The 18726-nt window shown below is 45.0% G+C and overlaps 1 protein-coding gene across 2 annotated transcripts in view; it reads left to right on the plus strand.

The window, feature by feature from the left end:
- The first annotated feature begins 7100 nt into the window (after window positions 1–7100).
- Window positions 7101–18726, plus strand: part of VSIG10 (V-set and immunoglobulin domain containing 10) — a 36498-nt gene continuing 24872 nt past the window's right edge. For both annotated transcript variants that reach the window (XM_040416027.1, XM_040416028.1), the window contains exons 1-2: window positions 7101–7281; window positions 13002–13280. In XM_040416027.1, coding sequence (XP_040271961.1) covers window positions 7221–7281; window positions 13002–13280 — 340 coding nt within the window. In that variant the 5' untranslated portion in view covers window positions 7101–7220. The remainder of the gene's footprint in view (window positions 7282–13001; window positions 13281–18726) is intronic.

Consider the following 18726-nt stretch of genomic DNA (forward strand, 5'->3'; position numbering starts at 1 on the left):
AATGAAACGCTTGATTGTTCGATGATCACGCTTCAGAAGCTTTGCAATTTTAAGAGTGCTGCATCCCTCTGCAAGATATCTCACTATTTTTGACTTTTCTGAGCCTGTCAAGTCCTTCTTTTGACCCATTTTGCCAAAGGAAAGGAAGTTGCCTAATAATTATGCACACCTAATATAGGGTGTTGATGTCATTAGACCACACCCCTTCTCATTACAGAGATGCACATCACCTAATATGCTTAATTGGTAGTAGGCTTTCGAGCCTATACAGCTTGGAGTAAGACAACATGCATAAAGAGGATGATGTGGTCAAAATACTCATTTGCCTAATAATTCTGCACGCAGTGTAGCTTAGATACATATAGCTCTCATATAGCTTAGATACATATAGCTCTCATATAGCTTAGATATATATAGCTCTCATATAGCTTAGATACATATAGCTCTCATATAGCTTAGATACATATAGCTCTCATATAGCTTAGATACATATAGCTCTCATATAGCTTAGATATATATAGCTCTCATATAGCTTAGATACATATAGCTCTCATATAGCTTAGATACATATAGCTCTCATATAGCTTAGATACATATAGCTCTCATATAGCTTAGATACATATAGCTCTCATATAGCTTAGATACACATAGCTCTCATATAGCTTATCTTGAAAAAAGAGAAGGCAGCATTCCCAAATTCATGAAATAAGTGGGCGATTTATTAACCCATGTGACAGCTGCTGTCACATGGGTTAATAAATCACCCACTTCTTTCATGAATTTGGGAGTGCTGCCTTCTCTTTTTTCAAGATATTTTCCAAGACCTTGGTCGCCGATTTTCTGAAGGAATTTGCACCTCTATTGCTGTCTGTGTGCTGCTCTTTACTTTTTTTGTTTTGTCATATAGCTTAGATACATCTAGCTGTCATATAGCTTAGATACATCTAGCTATCATATAGCTTAGATACATCTAGCCATCATATAGCTTAGATACATCTAGCCATCATATAGCTTAGATAGATAGATATAGCTCTCATATAGCTTAGATACATAAAGCTGTCATATAGCTTAGATACATATAGCTGTCATATAGATTACATACATATAGCTGCCATATAGCTTAGATACATATAGTTCTCATATAGCTTAGATACATATAGCTCTCATATGGCTTAGATACATATAGCTGTCATATAGCTTAGATACATATAGTTGTCATATAGCTTAGATATATATAGCTGTGATATAGCTTAGATAGATATAGCTCTCATATAGCTTAGATACATATAGCTCTCATATAGCTTAGATACATATAGCTGTCATATAGATTACATACATATAGCTTTCAGACATATAGTTCTCATATAGCTTAGATACATATAGCTGTGATATAGCTTAGATACATATAGCTGTGATATAGCTTAGATACATATAGCTGTGATATAGCTTAGATATATATGTCTGTCATATAGCTTAGATACATATTGTTCTCATATAGCTTAGATACATATATATCTGTGTATCTGCAATGTGACAGGAAGATCTGCCTGTGTGAGCTAGGAGATGATAATGTAACTGTGTTTTGTATGCAAAGTGCAGAGCAGGGGGAGGGGAAGGTCAGATTATTCACACCCACAAATATTCATGAGGGAGAGCTCAGGCATTGTTATTACAGGCCCCCACAGCTTTGCTGCAGCATGTAAACAAAGCAAGAATAACAGAACCATGCAAAGGTGTAAGTATGGGTTTTTCTCTTAAGGCTACTTTCACACTAGCGGCACGGACCTCCGGCAGACTGTTCCATCGGGTGAACAGCCTGTCGGATCCGTCCTGCCGCTAGTGACCGTGTGCCCCCGGACTGCCTCTCTGTCCCCATTGACTATAATGGCGGCGGGAGCGGAGTTCCGGCAGAGGCATGGCAGCGCAGGGTGAGAGGCTGCTAGAATAAATGTGGGACATGCCGTAGTTTTATTCCGGAAGCCTCTCGCCGTGCGCTGCCGTGCCTCCGCTGGAACTCTGCCCCCATTATAGTCAATGGGGACGGAGCGGCAGTCCGGGGGCACACGGTCACTAGCGGCAGGACGGATCCGACAGGCTGTTCACCCGATGGAACAGTCTGCCGGAGGTCTGTGCCGCTAGTGTGAAAGTAGCCTAAGAAATTAAGCTTAACTAATGTATATGTATGTCCTGATGAGTTTTATGTTTTTTTTTTTCCATAACTCACATAACCCATTTAAGTTTCTCATTAGAGAACAGCAAGTTGTGCAAAAAGTATTGAACATAGAACAGTTGGACATGTGCATTCGAAAGTTTAGAGAAGGTCACATTAAGTTCAGCTGTAAAAGGTTAGAGTACATTATGAGTTCATCCTGAAATTTCTTCCACAAGTCAAATATCCCTAACTTTTTGTAAGTAGTGTACTTCATTAGTAGTAGTGGTTATATACCCCAGTGATAGGAGGACATGTAATCTATTAGGTCACATATTCTGCCTCTACACCTCATCTATATACCTCATTAGTAGTAGTGGTTATATACCCCATTGATAGGAGGACATGTAATATATTAGGTCACATATTCTGCCTCTACACCTCATCTATATACCTCATTGGTAGTAGTGGTTATATACCCCAGTGATAGGAGGACATGTAATCTATTAGGTCACATATATTCTGCCTCTACACCTCATCTATATACCTCATTAGTAGTAGTGGTTATATACCCCAGTGATAGGAGGACATGTAATCTATTAGGTCACATATATTCTGCCTCTATACCTCATCTATATACCTCATTAGTAGTAGTGGTTATATACCCCAGTGACAGGAGGACATGTAATATATTAGGTCACACAGATATTCTGCCTCTACACCTCATCTATATACCTCATTAGTAGTAGTGGTTATATACCCCAGTGACAGGAGGACATGTAATATATTAGGTCACATATTCTGCCTCTACACCTCATCTATATACCTCATTAGTAGTAGTGGTTATATATACCCCAGTGACAGGAGGACATGTAATATATTAGGTCACAGGTATTCTGCCTCTACACCTCATCTATATACCTCATTAGTAGTAGTGGTTATATACCCCAGTGATAGGAGGACATGTAATCTATTAGGTCACATATATTCTGCCTCTACACCTCATCTATATACCTCATTAGTAGTAGTGGTTATATACCCCAGTGATAGGAGGACATGTAATATACTAGTATATTAGGTCACACATATATTCTGCCTCTATACCTCATCTATATACCTCATTAGTAGTAGTGGTTATATACCCCAGTGACAGGAGGACATGTAATATACTAGTATATTAGGTCACACATATATTCTATTAGGTCACACAGGGCCGCCATCAGGGGGGTAAAGCCGATACCCCAGTAAGGGGGATTTATATTTTTGTGTCAGTGTGTTAACTTTAAAATCAGTGCTCATCTCTTTACTATCTAAGGCCTCATGCACACGACAGTGTTTTTTCACTGTCAGTGATTTGGCTTCAGTGGTCCGTGTCCGATTTTGCTTCAGTTGTGTTTCCTTGTGTCTTCCTTTTTTTTTTTGTCTTAATGAAAAGTGTAATTTTATTGCACCAAAGTCTTGTAGAAAAAAACGGACACGGATGCGGACACGGATAACATACCAGTTGTGCATCCGTTTTTTTGACTGACCCATTGACTTGAATGGGTCCGTCCTCCGTTTTCCACTGACAAGAAAAGGACAGGTTATATTTTTTTGACGGACTTGAATCACGGACGCGGAGAAAAAACGGAGGACTATCAGTTTTTTTTCACAGCTCCATAGAAATGAATGGGACCTCTGCTAAACTGTGAAAAATGACGGAACGGACGCGGATGCACACAACGGTCGTGTGCATGAGGCCTTACACTGACTCCGGTAACAGTAAGTGCGGGCGGCGCTCTCTCACTGACGTCACGCGCCTGCTCCTCCCACTAGGCGGCGCAGGCGCGTGACGTCAGTGAGTGAGCGCTGCCGCCCGCACTGCCTGTTACTGGAGGGAGCTGAATGTAAGGTAGACTAGCGTCTAGTTTTCTGCCAGTATTGATAGGTGCATCATTTATGTGGTTTTTGCCACTGTCTGGTTGTTGTATAATTCAGTCCTACAATAAGTCCTGGGGTATCTGAGTAACACGAGCCACAGTTAGGACTTGGGAAAGGAGACCGCTATAAGTGAAGTCCAGTTCTGCAGTGTTGTGCACAACAAGTGTCATTACAGATTAGAGGCAATGGGCTTGGTAAGCATATCGTCTCTATTCATGGCAAAAGACTCAATCGCGTAACTAGACTGTCTATCTGGCACTGAGGATCTGATGTTGCATCCAAACCCCACTAGTAAAGAGATGAGCGCTGATTTAAAGTTACTGTCTGCAGGATACCGATTACAGTTTATAAATGTATACTACTGTGAGTGGCGGGGAGGGGGATCTATGGATGACGGCACTGTTATAGAGAGGGGGATCCGTGGATGACACATGGGGGGGATCTGTGGATGACACTGTTATGGAGGGGGATCTGTGCACTGCAATGGGGAGGGGGATCTGTGGATGACACTTATGGGGGTATCTGTGGATGACACTGTTATGGAGGGGGATCTGTGGATGACACATAGCATAAGATGCTATATACGGTATGTGTCATCCACAGATCCCCCTCCCCATAACAGTGCCATCCACAGATCCCCCCATAACAGTGCCATCCACAGATCCCCCCCATAACAGTGCCATTCACAGATCCCCTCCATAACAGTGCCATCCACAGATCCCCTCCATAAGTGTCATCCACAGATCTCCCCCATAAGTGCCATCCACAGATCCCCCTAAATAACCGTGCCATCCAGAGATCCCCCTCCATAACGGTGCCATCCACAGATCCCCCTCCATAACGGTGCCATCCACAGATCCCCCTCCATAACGGTGCCATCCACAGATCCCCCTCCATAACGGTGCCATCCACAGATCCCCCATAACAGTGTGTCATTAAACAGATCCCCCATAACAGTGTGTCATCCACAGATCCCCCATAACAGTGTGTCATCCAAAGATCCCCCATAACAGTGTGTCATCCACAGATCCCCCATAACAGTGTGTCATCCACAGATCCCCCATAACAGTGTGTCATCCACAGATCCCCCATAACAGTGTGTCATCCACAGGTCCCCCATAACAGTGTGTCATCCACAGGTCCTCCATAACAGTGTGTCATCCACAGATCCCCCATAGCAGTGTGTCATCCACAGATCCCCCCCATAACAGTGCCATCCACAGATCCCCCCATAACAGTGACTGGAGCAGACCTGCTGATAAACAGACCTAGGCCACCACCAGTCAAGGTAAAAACTTACAGTTGTCAATAATGTAATGTAGTGTAGGGGGTCATGTAATGTTTTGAGGCCAAAATGGCACAGATGACCACCAAGAATATCTAAAATTAGCTGGTCAAGTAAAATGTTGCATGAAACAATCATTAAATAGATGGCCGACAAAAAGGGGCGGGTTAAAGGGTGTGGTCAATGGGCTGAGTCAAGGGGGGCGGCAAAATTAGCTTTCGCCTAGGGGGAGGGGGTGGTTGGGGGGTCCAGGCCTTGAGCTGTGTAAGGGGCCCCAAAACTTCTGATGGCAGCCCTGAGGTCACACAGATATTCTGCCTCTACACCTCATCTATATACCTCATTAGTAGTAGTGGTTATATACCCCAGTGACAGGAGGACATGTAATATACTAGTATATTAGGTCACACATATATTCTGCCTCTACACCTCATCTATATACCTCATTAGTAGTAGTGGTTATATACCCCAGTGACAGGAGGACATGTAATTTACTAGTATATTAGGTCACACATATATTCTGCCTCTACACCTCATCTATATACCTCATTAGTAGTAGTGGTTATATACCCCATTGATAGGAGGACATGTAATATATTAGGTCACATATTCTGCCTCTATACCTCATCTATATACCTCATTAGTAGTAGTGGTTATATACCCCAGTGACAGGAGGACATGTAATATACTAGTATATTAGGTCACACATATATTCTGCCTCTACACCTCATCTATATACCTCATTAGTAGTAGTGGTTATATACCCCAGTGACAGGAGGACATGTAATTTACTAGTATATTAGGTCACACATATATTCTGCCTCTACACCTCATCTATATACCTCATTGGTAGTAGTGGTTATATACCCCAGTGACAGGAGGACATGTAATATATTAGGTCACATATATTCTGCCTCTACACCTCATCTATATACCTCATTAGTAGTAGTGGTTATATACCCCAGTGATAGGAGGACATGTAATCTATTAGGTCACATATTCTGCCTCTACACCTCATCTATATACCTCATTGGTAGTAGTGGTTATATACCCCAGTGATAGGAGGACATGTAATCTATTAGGTCACACATATTCTGCCTCTACACCTCATCTATATACCTCATTAGTAGTAGTGGTTATATACCCCAGTGACAGGAGGTCATGTAATCTATTAGGTCACAGGTATTCTGCCTCTACACCTCATCTATATACCTCATTAGTAGTAGTGGTTATATACCCCATTGATAGGAGGACATGTAATCTATTAGGTCACAGGTATTCTGCCTCTACACCTCATCTATATACCTCATTAGTAGTAGTGGTTATATACCCCAGTGACAGGAGGACATGTAATCTATTAGGTCACATATTCTGCCTCTACACCTCATCTATATACCTCATTAGTAGTAGTGGTTATATATACCCCAGTGATAGGAGGACATGTAATCTATTAGGTCACATATTCTGCCTCTACACCTCATCTATATACCTCATTAGTAGTAGTGGTTATATACCCCAGTGATAGGAGGACATGTAATATATTAGGTCACATATTCTGCCTCTACACCTCATCTATATACCTCATTAGTAGTTATATACCCCAGTGACAGGAGGTCATGTAATCTATTAGGTCACAGGTATTCTGCCTCTACACCTTCCACAGGTAGACCGGCAGGCGGAGCAGGAGGAGCGGCGCCTCCCCACCTGGGCGCAGGGAGTGGTCTGTGTGCGACTCAGAAGCCGGAAGACAAGTAAGTTCCATTTGTCGCCTGCATGTGAATTGGAGTGAGGAGGAGCCGCACAGCCGCCAGCAGAGCCGGGCAGTGCCCTGAGAGCCCCCGCCGGTCCTGGCATTCACCGGAGAAGATGGGGCCCCTGGAGGAGCTGCTCCTCATCCTCTGTGCACTGTGCGGGGGAGCCTGTGGAGGTAGGCGCCATCACCTCACTGCACCTGCGCCGGTTGCGGATCCTACAGTGTGACAAGCCGTGCTGAAGTATACTAGCATGCTCTGACAGGGCGTGCTGGGACTTGTAGTTCTAGAACAGGAAGCCTAAGATCGGGCTGCTAGAGAGCAGTCAGAGCTGTCCTGAGATGGAAGTCAGAAGCTCCATTTCCCCAGGATTATTTCAAGTCTGTAGAAAGTGTTCCCCGACCTAACGATTATCCTGCTCTATCATCACAAGGCACAGTCTAAGTCCCCAAATCTCAGGGTGCACCGCTCACCGCATACAGGGAGCAGTAGGGGGTCATTTACTGTGACCCTTAATGCCAAACATGTTTTAGAAAGTAACAACGTTTTGTTAATGCCACTAAATGTAGTAACAAGTAGTACACTGCTCAAAAAAAATAAAGGGAACACTTAAACAACACAATGTAACTCCAAGTCAATCACACTTCTGTGAAATCAAACTGTCCACTTAGGAAGCAGCACTGAGTGACAATCAATTTCACATGCTGTTGTGCAAATGGGATAGACAAGAGGTGGAAATTATAGGCAATTAGCAAGACACCCCCAATAAAGGAGTGGTTCTGCAGGTGGTGACCACAGACCACTTCTCAGTTCCTATGCTTCCTGGCTGATGTTTTGGTCACTTTTGAATGCTGTCGGTGCTTTCACTCTAGTGGTAGCATGAGACGGAGTCTACAACCCACATGAGTGGCTCAGGTAGTGCAGCTTATCCAGGATGGCACATCAATGCGAGCTGTGGCAAGAAGGTTTGCTGTGTCTGTCAGCGTAGTGTCCAGAGCATAGAGGCGCTACCAGGAGACAGGCCAGTACATCAGGAGACATGGAGGAGGCCGTAGGAGGGCAACAACCCAGCAGCAGGACCGCTACCTCCGCCTTTGTGCAAGGAGGAACAGGAGGAGCACTGCCAGAGCCCTGCAAAATGACCTCCAGCAGGCCACAAATGTGCATGTGTCTGCTCAAACGGTCAGAAACAGACTCCATGAGGGTGATATGAGGGCCCGACGTCCACAGGTGGGGGTTGTGCTTACAGCCCAACACCGTGCAGGACGTTTGGCATTTGCCAGAGAACACCAAAATTGGCAAATTCGCCACTGGCACCCTGTGCTCTTCACAGAGGAAAGCAGGTTCACACTGAGCATATGTGACAGACGTGACAGAGTCTTGAGACGCCGTGGAGAACGTTCTGCTGCCTGCAACATCCTCCAGCATGACCGGTTTGGCATTGGGTCAGTAATGGTGTGGGGTGGCATTTCTTTGGAGGGCCGCACAGCCCTCCATGTGCTCGCCAGAGGTAGCCTGACTGCCATTAGGTAGCGAGATGCGATCCTCAGACCCCTTGTGAGACCATATGTTGGTGCGGTTGGTCCTGGGTTCCTCCTAATGTAAGACAATGCTAGACCTCATGTGGCTGGAGTGTGTCAGCAGTTCCTGCAAGACGAAGGCATTGATGCTATGGACTCGCCTGCCCGTTCCCCAGACCTGAATCCAATTGAGCACATCTGGGACATCATGTCTCGCTCTATCCACGTCACGTTGCACCACAGACTGTCCAGGAGTTGGCAGATGCTTTAGTCCAGGTCTGGGAGGAGATCCCTCAGGCGACCGTCCGCCACCTCATCAGGAGCATGCACAGGCGTTGTAGGGAGGTCATACAGGCACGTGGAGGCCACACACACTACTGAGCCTCATTTTGACTTGTTTTAAGGACATTAGATCAAAGTTGGATCAGCCTGTAGTGTGTTTTTCCACTTTAATTTTGAGTGTGACTCCAAATCCAGACTTCCATGGGTTGAAAAATTTGATTTCCATTTTTAAATTTTTGTGTGATTTTGTTGTCAGCACATTCAACTATGTAAAGAAGAAAGTATTTCAGAAGAATATTTAATTAATTCAGATCTAAGATGTGTTATTTTTGTGTTCCCTTTATTTTTTTGAGCAGTGTATTTCTACCCTACCCTCACCCTTGGGGCACGATTGGGGCAGGGGCGGAGTAGAAACAAAGTGGCCCTGGGAAAAATATACCACAGTGCAGCACAAAATACCGCCCCAGTAGAACTAATACCACAGTGCAGCACAAAATACCGCCCCAGTAGAACTAATACCACAGTGCAGCACAAAATACCGCCCCAGTAGAACTAAATACCCCAGTGCAGCATAACCTACTGCCCCAACAGAACCAAATACCGCACAGCAGCATAAAATACTGCCCAGCAGAAACAAATACCGCAGTGCAGCATAAAATACCGCAGTGCAGCATAAAATACCGCAGTGCAGCATAAAATACCGCAGTGCAGCATAAAATACCGCCCCTGCAGAACCAAATACCGCAGTGCAGCATAAAATACCGCCCCTGCAGAACCAAATACCGCAGTGCAGCATAAAATACCGCACCTGCAGAACCAAATACCGCAGTGCAGCATAAAATATCGCCCCTGCAGAACCAAATACCGCAGTGCAGCATAAAATACCGCCCCAGCAGAACCAAATACCGCAGTGCAGCATAAAATGCTGCACCAGCAGAACCTAATACCACAGTGCAGCATAAAATACTGCCCCAGTAGAACCAAATACCCCAGTGCAGCATAACCTACGGCCCCAACAGAACCAAATACAGCACAGCAGCATTAAATACCGCCCCAGCAGAACCAAATTCATATCACAATGCAGCACAAAATACTGTCTCCCCTGCAGAACCTAATACCATAATGCAGCACAAAATACTGCTGCCCCCACTGCAGTATTTAACGGTATCACTGTCCTGAGGGTGGTAATACCATTGAATTCAGAAGATGATCTGCCACCGCCAGACAGGTGCATAAGTATCTGATGCTCCTAGCTGAGAGCATCAGATCGTTATGTATCTGGCCTGCGGCCAAGAAGAGGGCTCGGGCGGTGCCCTGGGCATCGGCCAACTGGGAAAGTTTCCTGCAGGGTCTATGGCCCTGTGGGTTGGGGCCAGATCATTTATCATCATTTATGCCAGTTTTATGGTGTAAATGATAACTGAAATCTAGACACTAACTTTCTTTCTGTGTCACCGCTAACATGTCAGATACTGAGATGGATTTCCCCATTAATCATTGTATTGCATCATGCTATGATACTATATTTCAAATCAATAGAAATACCATTGATAAGAACATGAGACGTATGAGACATAATTCTCCTTACTGTTTGTTTAGCCATCTATAAAATCATCTGAAGTTTCTGAGCCCCAGTATAAAACCTGTGACATAGTCAGTCTGGGAAACACGCTCCATGTGACAGCAGTATTTCCCAAATAAACACTGCTCCTGTGACACAAACTCACGGCATTATAATGATGCTGTGTGGTCCTGTCAGCCCTCGGCTGTATTGAATTGTACTGATTAAGCTGTGCGTTCCTGCCAGCCTTCGGCTGTACTGAATTGTACTGACAGCGCTGTGTGTTCCTGCCAGCCCTCGGCTGTACTGTATTGTACTGATAGCGCTGTGTGTTCCTGCCAGCCCTCGGCTGTACTTTATTGTACCGATAGCGCTGTGTGATCCTGCCAGCTCTCGGCTGTACTGTATTGTACTGACAGCGCTGTGTGTTCCTGCCAGCCCTCGGCTGTACTGTATTGTACTGATAGCGCTGTGTGTTCCTGCCAGCTCTCGGCTGTACTTTATTGTACCGATAGCGCTGTGTGATCCTGCCAGCCCTCGGCTGTACTGTATGACAGCGCTGTGTGTTCCTGCTAGCTCTCGGCTGTACTGTATTGTACTGACAGCGCTGTGTGTTCCTGCCAGCTCTCGGCTGTACTGTATTGTACTGACAGCGCTGTGTGTTCCTGCCAGCTCTCGGCTGTACTGTATTGTACTGACAGCGCTGTGTGTTCCTGCTAGCTCTCGGCTGTACTGTATTGTACTGATGGTGCTGTATGTTCCTGCCAGCTCTCGGCTGTACTGTATTGTACTGACAGCGCTGTGTGTTCCTGCCAGCCCTCGGCTGTACTGTATGACAGCGCTGTGTGTTCCTGCCAGCCCTCGGCTGTACTGTATTGTACTGACAGCGCTGTGTGTTCCTGCCAGCCCTCGGCTGTACTGTATTGTACTGACAGCGCTGTGTGTTCCTGCCAGCTCTCGGCTGTACTGTATTGTACTGACAGCGCTGTGTGTTCCTGCCAGCCCTCGGCTGTACTGTATTGTACTGACCGCGCTGTGTGTTCCTGTCAGCCCTCGGCTGTACTGACAGCGCTGTGTGTTCCTGTCAGCCCTCGGCTGTACTGATAGCGCTGTGTGTTCCTGCCAGCTCTCGGCTGTACTGTATTGTACTGATAGCGCTGTGTGTTCCTGTCAGCCCTCGGCTGTACTGTATTGTACTGACAGCGCTGTACGTTCCTGCCCGACCTCTATACCTCATCTATATACTCTACACCTATATTGATCCATGGCCAGGCAATGATGACATTGTTCACTAGGGAGAGAAAATTACTCTCCAGGATTGTTCTGATGGTAATATTCATCAAATATGAAGCTGCCACTTGGAAATGCTTAAATAAAAGGGATGCTGGAAATATCTGTAACCCCCTTTAAGGGTTTGTCCAGAAATCTGATATTGAAGGCCTGTTCCCTGGATAGTCCATCAATTTAATAATCAGAGGGGGTCTGGTCCCCCGATCCCCCACCGGCCGATCATTCCATGTGACTCCGATACTGGAAGTAGATGAAGGAACTTCACAGCTGTGTCCATTGTGTGGTGGACGGTGCTGGTAACTGCAGCGCGGCCCTCATTCACTTTACTGAGAGCATTATATCAGGTACAGTAGACGTAGGTCTTTACAAAGCTAGAGCCTAATGAGCATCCATACATTGTGACCTGAGGGGCTCAGGCTGCCATGGCAACTCTCCGACACCCCATGATTGCATCACTGGGAGGCAGTGGGGTGAGAAACTGAGCCCCCTCCCTCTCTGCTGTTTGAGAAGGCAGTGGTGCTTGCAGTATTGCCGCAGTCTTCTCTCAGCTTTCCCTAGGCCAAGTGACGACACGTTCATCCGTGACATGGCCTAGGCACAGCTCAGCCCCATTAGAAGTGACAAGCACAGCCGCTATACAATGCAGAGAGAAGGCCATGGGCCTCACAGCTGATCGCCGGGGATCTCGGGTGTCGGACCCCCAACCAATCAGATACCAATGAGGTATCAGTATAAAAGTCTTGGAAAACCCTTTTTAATTACCTCCCCAATAACACATACTATTATCGCACAGAACGGGAAGGGGTTAAAGAAACACCTCTCTAGAATCATTCTAAAACGATACTACCCATGAACATGGTTTTGTACGTTCGGCGTGCCTGCTCACCATCCATACAGTTGGCCAGGTACACATTGTCTTATATTTTTGGTGTAGTCTGCTGAGCTTTCCTGTACAGAGGGCCCAAGATGCTCACTGCTTCTGAAATACTGAGAGGTTTCCAGCTCAACAAAGCAAACTTCATAGAGACGCAGCTCCCTTATTCTGACGCCACACTTGGCAGATACACTTCTTCTGCTCTTCGTTACTAGTGTTTCTTTCATTGTAATCTAAAGCCTTGGTGAGTATTACTCATTTTGATGACATATCCTAGTTATTTCTGGGGGAGCACCTTTCAGGCATGGGTTCTTCATTAAGTTTAGGTGTTAATCTCAGGTTTTTTTTTTCTCCTTTGACATATTGAAGCTTCGGTAATAACCATCTCTGGAGAGGTGGGTGGACAAGCGGTTCTGCCATGCCGCACCACGGCAGAGAATGCAGGTGGTGTCACCTGGTTTATGGAAAACCCAAAAGAAGAGGTACTGAGCTGTAACACGGATGTCCCTTCAAATCCCAGATACTCAAGACGGAATGGGAGTTCTCTTGTGATAACAGACCTACGTCTGGAAGATGAGCGACTGTATGGCTGCAAAGACTGTTCAGAAACAGCAGACACTCCGGCTCAAGTACAGCTGAAAATCACAAGTAAGCACAAACCACTTTCAGATTGATGATCTGGAGGCTGGTCAACCTGCCAGTCCCCGAAATATCATTAACCTGAAATCTCACCATTACCCCACCCCCTATCTGCAGATATAGTCTCCGTGTGGTCCATGAGATGGCTCTGGTGAAAACATATCTGTGATATAGCCATCTCCTCGACTCCAGGACCGTGCATGGAAATCTTGGTGGCAAGTCCTAGTACGCGCCACCGGCCTTTGTCTATGCAGAATTTCCATAGGAACATTTATCGCCGTTTCGTCTGCCCTAAATGGCCTCAGGGGTTGAACATAATGAGAACGTAATTGCTCAAAGTTTACATACTTCTAGAGAATCTATAAGAGCCACGAAATGACTTTCCCCCGTATAGATCCATTCAGGCTAGGAGATGTTTATTGCCTTGTTATCTAAATTGTCCTCAATTGTGATATATCTGGATGCACATTGTGCCCAGTTATCATGGAGGACGTCTGTATAGTACATGCCTTCCGTTCTATATTGGAGAGCTTTTTCTTGGGTGTCTGCTATGTACCTTTTTTCTGTTATTCATGCTGAAAATGGATAAATAAATTGATAACGTGTGTGTGTGTGGGGGGGGGGGGTACCTTGTCCTTGCCAACAGAGGGTGGCAAGGACACTGTCAGAACCGATTCGATAGGGTCAAAGCTTGTACAAACATGACTCTGACTAAGGGAGCGGCCGGCTGTCAGTTTATTAACCACCTCAGCCCCCAGTGCTTAAACACCCTGAAAGACCAGGCCACTTTTTACACTTCTGACCTACACTACTTTCACCGTTTATTGCTCGGTCATGCAACTTACCACCCAAATGAATTTTACCTCCTTTTCTTCTCACTAATAGAGCTTTCATTTGGTGGTATTTCATTGCTGCTGACATTTTTACTTTTTTTGTTATTAATCGAAATTTAACGATTTTTTTTGCAAAAAAATGACATTTTTCACTTTCAGTAGTAAAATTTTGCAAAAAAAAACGACATCCATATAGAAATTTTGCTCTAAATTTATAGTTCTACATGTCTTTGATAAAAAAAAAATGTTTGGGTAAAAAAAAAATGGTTTGGGTAAAAGTTATAGCGTTTACAAACTATGGTACAAAAATGTGAATTTCCGCTTTTTGAAGCAGCTCTGACTTTCTGAGCACCTGTCATGTTTCCTGAGGTTCTACAATGCCCAGACAGTACAAACACCCCACAAATGACCCCATTTCTGAAAGTACACACCCTAAGGTATTCGCTGATGGGCATAGTGAGTTCATAGAACTTTTTATTTTTTGTCACAAGTTAGCGGAAAATGATGATTTTTTTTTTTTTTTTTTTTTTTTTCTTACAAAGTCTCATATTCCACTAACTTGTGACAAAAAATAAAAAGTTCTATGAACTCACTATGCCCATCAGCGAATACCTTGGGGTCTCTTCTTTCCAAAATGGGGTCACTTGTGGGGTAGTTATACTGCCCTGGCATTCTAGGGGCCCAAATGTGTGGTAAGGAGTTTGAAATCAAATTCTGTAAAAAATGACCTGTGAAATCCGAAAGGTGCTCTTTGGAATATGGGCCCCTTTGCCCACCTAGGCTGCAAAAAAGTGTCACACATCTGGTATCTCCGTACTCAGGAGAAGGTGGGGAATGTGTTTTGGGGTGTCATTTTATATATACCCATGCTGGGTGAGAGAAATATCTTGGCAAAAGACAACTTTTCCCATTTTTTTATACAAAGTTGTCATTTGACCAAGATATTTATCTCACCCAGCATGGGTATATGTAAAAAGACACCCCAAAACACATTCCTCAACTTCTCCTGAGTACGGGGATACCAGATGTGTGACACTTTTTTGCAGCCTAGGTGGGCAAAGGGGCCCATATTCCAAAGAGCACCTTTCGGATTTCACTCCTCATTTTTTCCTGAATTTGATTTCAAACTCCTTACCACACATTTGGGCCCCTAGAATACCAGGGCAGTATAACTACCCCACAAGTGACCCAATTTTGGAAAGAAGACACCCCAAGGTATTCCGTGAGGGGCATGGCGAGTTCCTAGAATTTTTTATTTTTTGTCACAAGTTAGTGGAAAATGATGATTTTTTTTTTAATTTTTTTTTTCATACAAAGTCTCATATTCCACAAACTTGTGACAAAAAATAAAAACTTCCATGAACTCACTATGCCCATCAGCGAATACCTTGGGGTCTCTTCTTTCCAAAATGGGGTCACTTGTGGGGTAGTTATACTGCCCTGGCATTCTAGGGGCCCAAATGTGTGGTAAGTAGGTAAATGACCTGTGAAATCCGAAAGGTGCTCTTTGGAATGTGGGCCCCTTTGCCCACCTAGGCTGCAAAAAAGTGTCACACATCTGGTATCTCTGTATTCAGGAGAAGTTGAGGAATGTGTTTTGGGGTGTCTTTTTACATATACCCATGCTGGGTGAGATAAATATCTTGGTCAAATGCCAACTTTGTATAAAAAAATGGGAAAAGTTGTCTTTTGCCAAGATATTTCTCTCACCCAGCATGGGTATATGTAAAATGACACCCCAAAACACATTCCCCAACTTCTCCCGATTACGGAGATACCAGATGTGTGACACTTTTTTGCAGCCTAGGTGGGCAAAGGGGCCCATATTCAAAAGAGCACCTTTCGGATTTCACAGGTCATTTTTTACAGAATTTGATTTCAAACTCCTTACCACACATTTGGGCCCCTAGAATGCCAGGGCAGTATAACTACCCCACAAGTGACCCCATTTTGGAAAGAAGAGACCCCAAGGTATTCGCTGATGGGCATAGTGAGTTCATGGAACTTTTTATTTTTTGTCACAAGTTAGTGGAATATGAGACTTTGTATGAAAAAAAAAAAAAAAAAAAAAATAAGCATTTTCCACTAACTTGTGACAAAAAATAAAAAATTCTAGGAACTCGCCATGCCCCTCACGGAATACCTTGGGGTGTCTTCTTTCCAAAATGGGGTCACTTGTGGGGTAGTTATACTGCCCTGGCATTTTCCAGGGGCCCTAATGTGTGGTAAGTAGGTAAATGACCTGTGAAATCCTAAAGGTGCTCTTTGGAATATGGGCCCCTTTGCCCACCTAGGCTGCAAAAAAGTGTCACACATGTGGTATCGCCGTATTCAGGAGAAGTTGGGGAATGTGTTTTGGGGTGTCATTTTACATATACCCATGCTGGGTGAGAGAAATATCTTGGCAAAAGACAACTTTTCCCATTTTTTTATACAAAGTTGGCATTTGACCAAGATATTTCTCTCACCCAGCATGGGTATATGTAAAATGACACCCCAAAACACATTCCCCAACTTCTCCTGAGTACGGCGATACCAGATGTGTGACACTTTTTTGCAGCCTAGATGCGCAAAGGTGCCCAAATTCCTTTTAGGAGGGCATTTTTAGACATTTGGATACCAGACTTCTTCTCACGCTTTGGGGCCCCTAGAATGCCAGAGCAGTATAAATACCCCACATGTGACCCCATTTTGGAAAGAAGACACCCCAAGGTATTCAATGAGGGGCATGGCGAGTTCATAGAAATTTTTTTTTTTTGGCACAAGTTAGCGGAAATTGATATTTTTAATTTTTTTCTCACAAAGTCTCCCGTTCCGCTAACTTGGGACAAAAAATTCAATCTTTCATGGACTCAATATGCCCCTCACGGAATACCTGGGGGTGTCTTCTTTCCGAAATGGGGTCACATGTGGGGTATTTATACTGCCCTGGCATTCTAGGGGCCCTAAAGCGTGAGAAGAAGTCTGGAATATAAATGTCTAAAAAATTTTACGCATTTGGATTCCGTGAGGGGTATGGTGAGTTCATGTGAGATTTTATTTTTTGACACAAGTTAGTGGAATATGAGACTTTGTAAGAAAAAAAAAAAAAAATTCTGCTAACTTGGGCCAAAAAAATATCTGAATGGAGCCTTACAGAGGGGGGGGGGGGGGGGGGGGGGGGTGATCAATGACAGGGGGGTGATCAATGACAGGGGGGTTGATCAATGACAGGGGGGTGATCAGGGAGTCTATATGGGGTGATCACCACAGTCATTGATCACGCCCCTGTAAGGCTTCATTCAGACGTCCGGATGCGTTTTGCGGATCCGATCCATCTATCAGTGCATCCGTAAAAATCATGCGGACATCTGAATGGAGCTTTACAGGGGGGTAATCAATGACAGGGGGGTGATCAGGGAGTCTATATGGGGTGATCACCACAGTCATTGATCATGCCTCTGTAAGGCTTCATTCAGACGTCCGGATGCGTTTTGCGGATCGGATCCATCTATCAGTGCATCCGTAAAAATCATGCGGACATCTGAATGGAGCTTTACAGGGGGGTGATCAATGACAGGGGGGTGATCAGGGAGTCTATATGGGGTGATCACCACAGTCATTGATCATGCCCCTGTAAGGCTTCATTCAGACGTCCGGATGCGTTTTGCGGATCGGATCCATCTATCAGTGCATCCGTAAAAATCATGCGGACATCTGAATGGAGCTTGACAGGGGGGTGATCAGGGAGTCTATATGGGGTGATCACCACAGTCATTGATCATGCCCCTGTAAGGCTTCATTCAGACGTCCGGATGCGTTTTGCGGATCGGATCCATCTATCAGTGCATCCGTAAAAATCATGCGGACATCTGAATGGAGCTTTACAGGGGGGTGATCAGGGACTCTATATGGGGTGATCACCACAGTCATTGATCATGCCCCTGTAAGGCTTCATTCAGACGTCCGGATGCGTTTTGAGGATCGGATCCATCTATCAGTGCATCCGTAAAAATCATGCGGACGTCTGAATGGAGCTTTACAGGGGGTTGATCAATGACAGGGGTGTAATCAATGACAGGGGGGGTGATCAGGGAGTCTATATGGGGTGATAACCACAGTCATTGATCACGCCCCTGTAAGGCTTCATTCAGACGTCCGGATGCGTTTTGCGGATCTGATCCATCTATCAGTGGATCCGTAAAAATCATGCGGACATCTGAATGGAGCTTTACAGGGGGGTAATCAATGACAGGGGGGTGATCAATGACAGGGGGGTGATCAGGGAGTCTATATGGGGTGATCAGGGGTGATCAGGGGCTAATAAGGGGTTAATAAGTGACGGGGGGGGGGGGTGTAGTGTAGTGTAGTGGTGCTTGGTGGGACTTTACTGAGCTACCTGTGTCCTCTGGTGGTCGATCCAAACAAATGGGACCACCAGAGGACCAGGTAGCAGGTATATTAGACGCTGTTATCAAAACAGCGTCTAATATACCTGTTAGGGGTTAAAAAAAACACATCTCCAGCCTGCCAGCGAACGATCGCCGCTGGCAGGCTGGAGATCAACTCTCTTACCTTCCGTTCCTGTGAGCGCGCGCGCCTGTGTGCGCGCGTTCACAGGAAATCTCGCCCATCGCGAGATG

The sequence above is a fragment of the Bufo bufo genome, chromosome 2 (genome assembly GCF_905171765.1).
Source record: "Bufo bufo chromosome 2, aBufBuf1.1, whole genome shotgun sequence".
Lineage (NCBI taxonomy): Eukaryota > Metazoa > Chordata > Amphibia > Anura > Bufonidae > Bufo > Bufo bufo.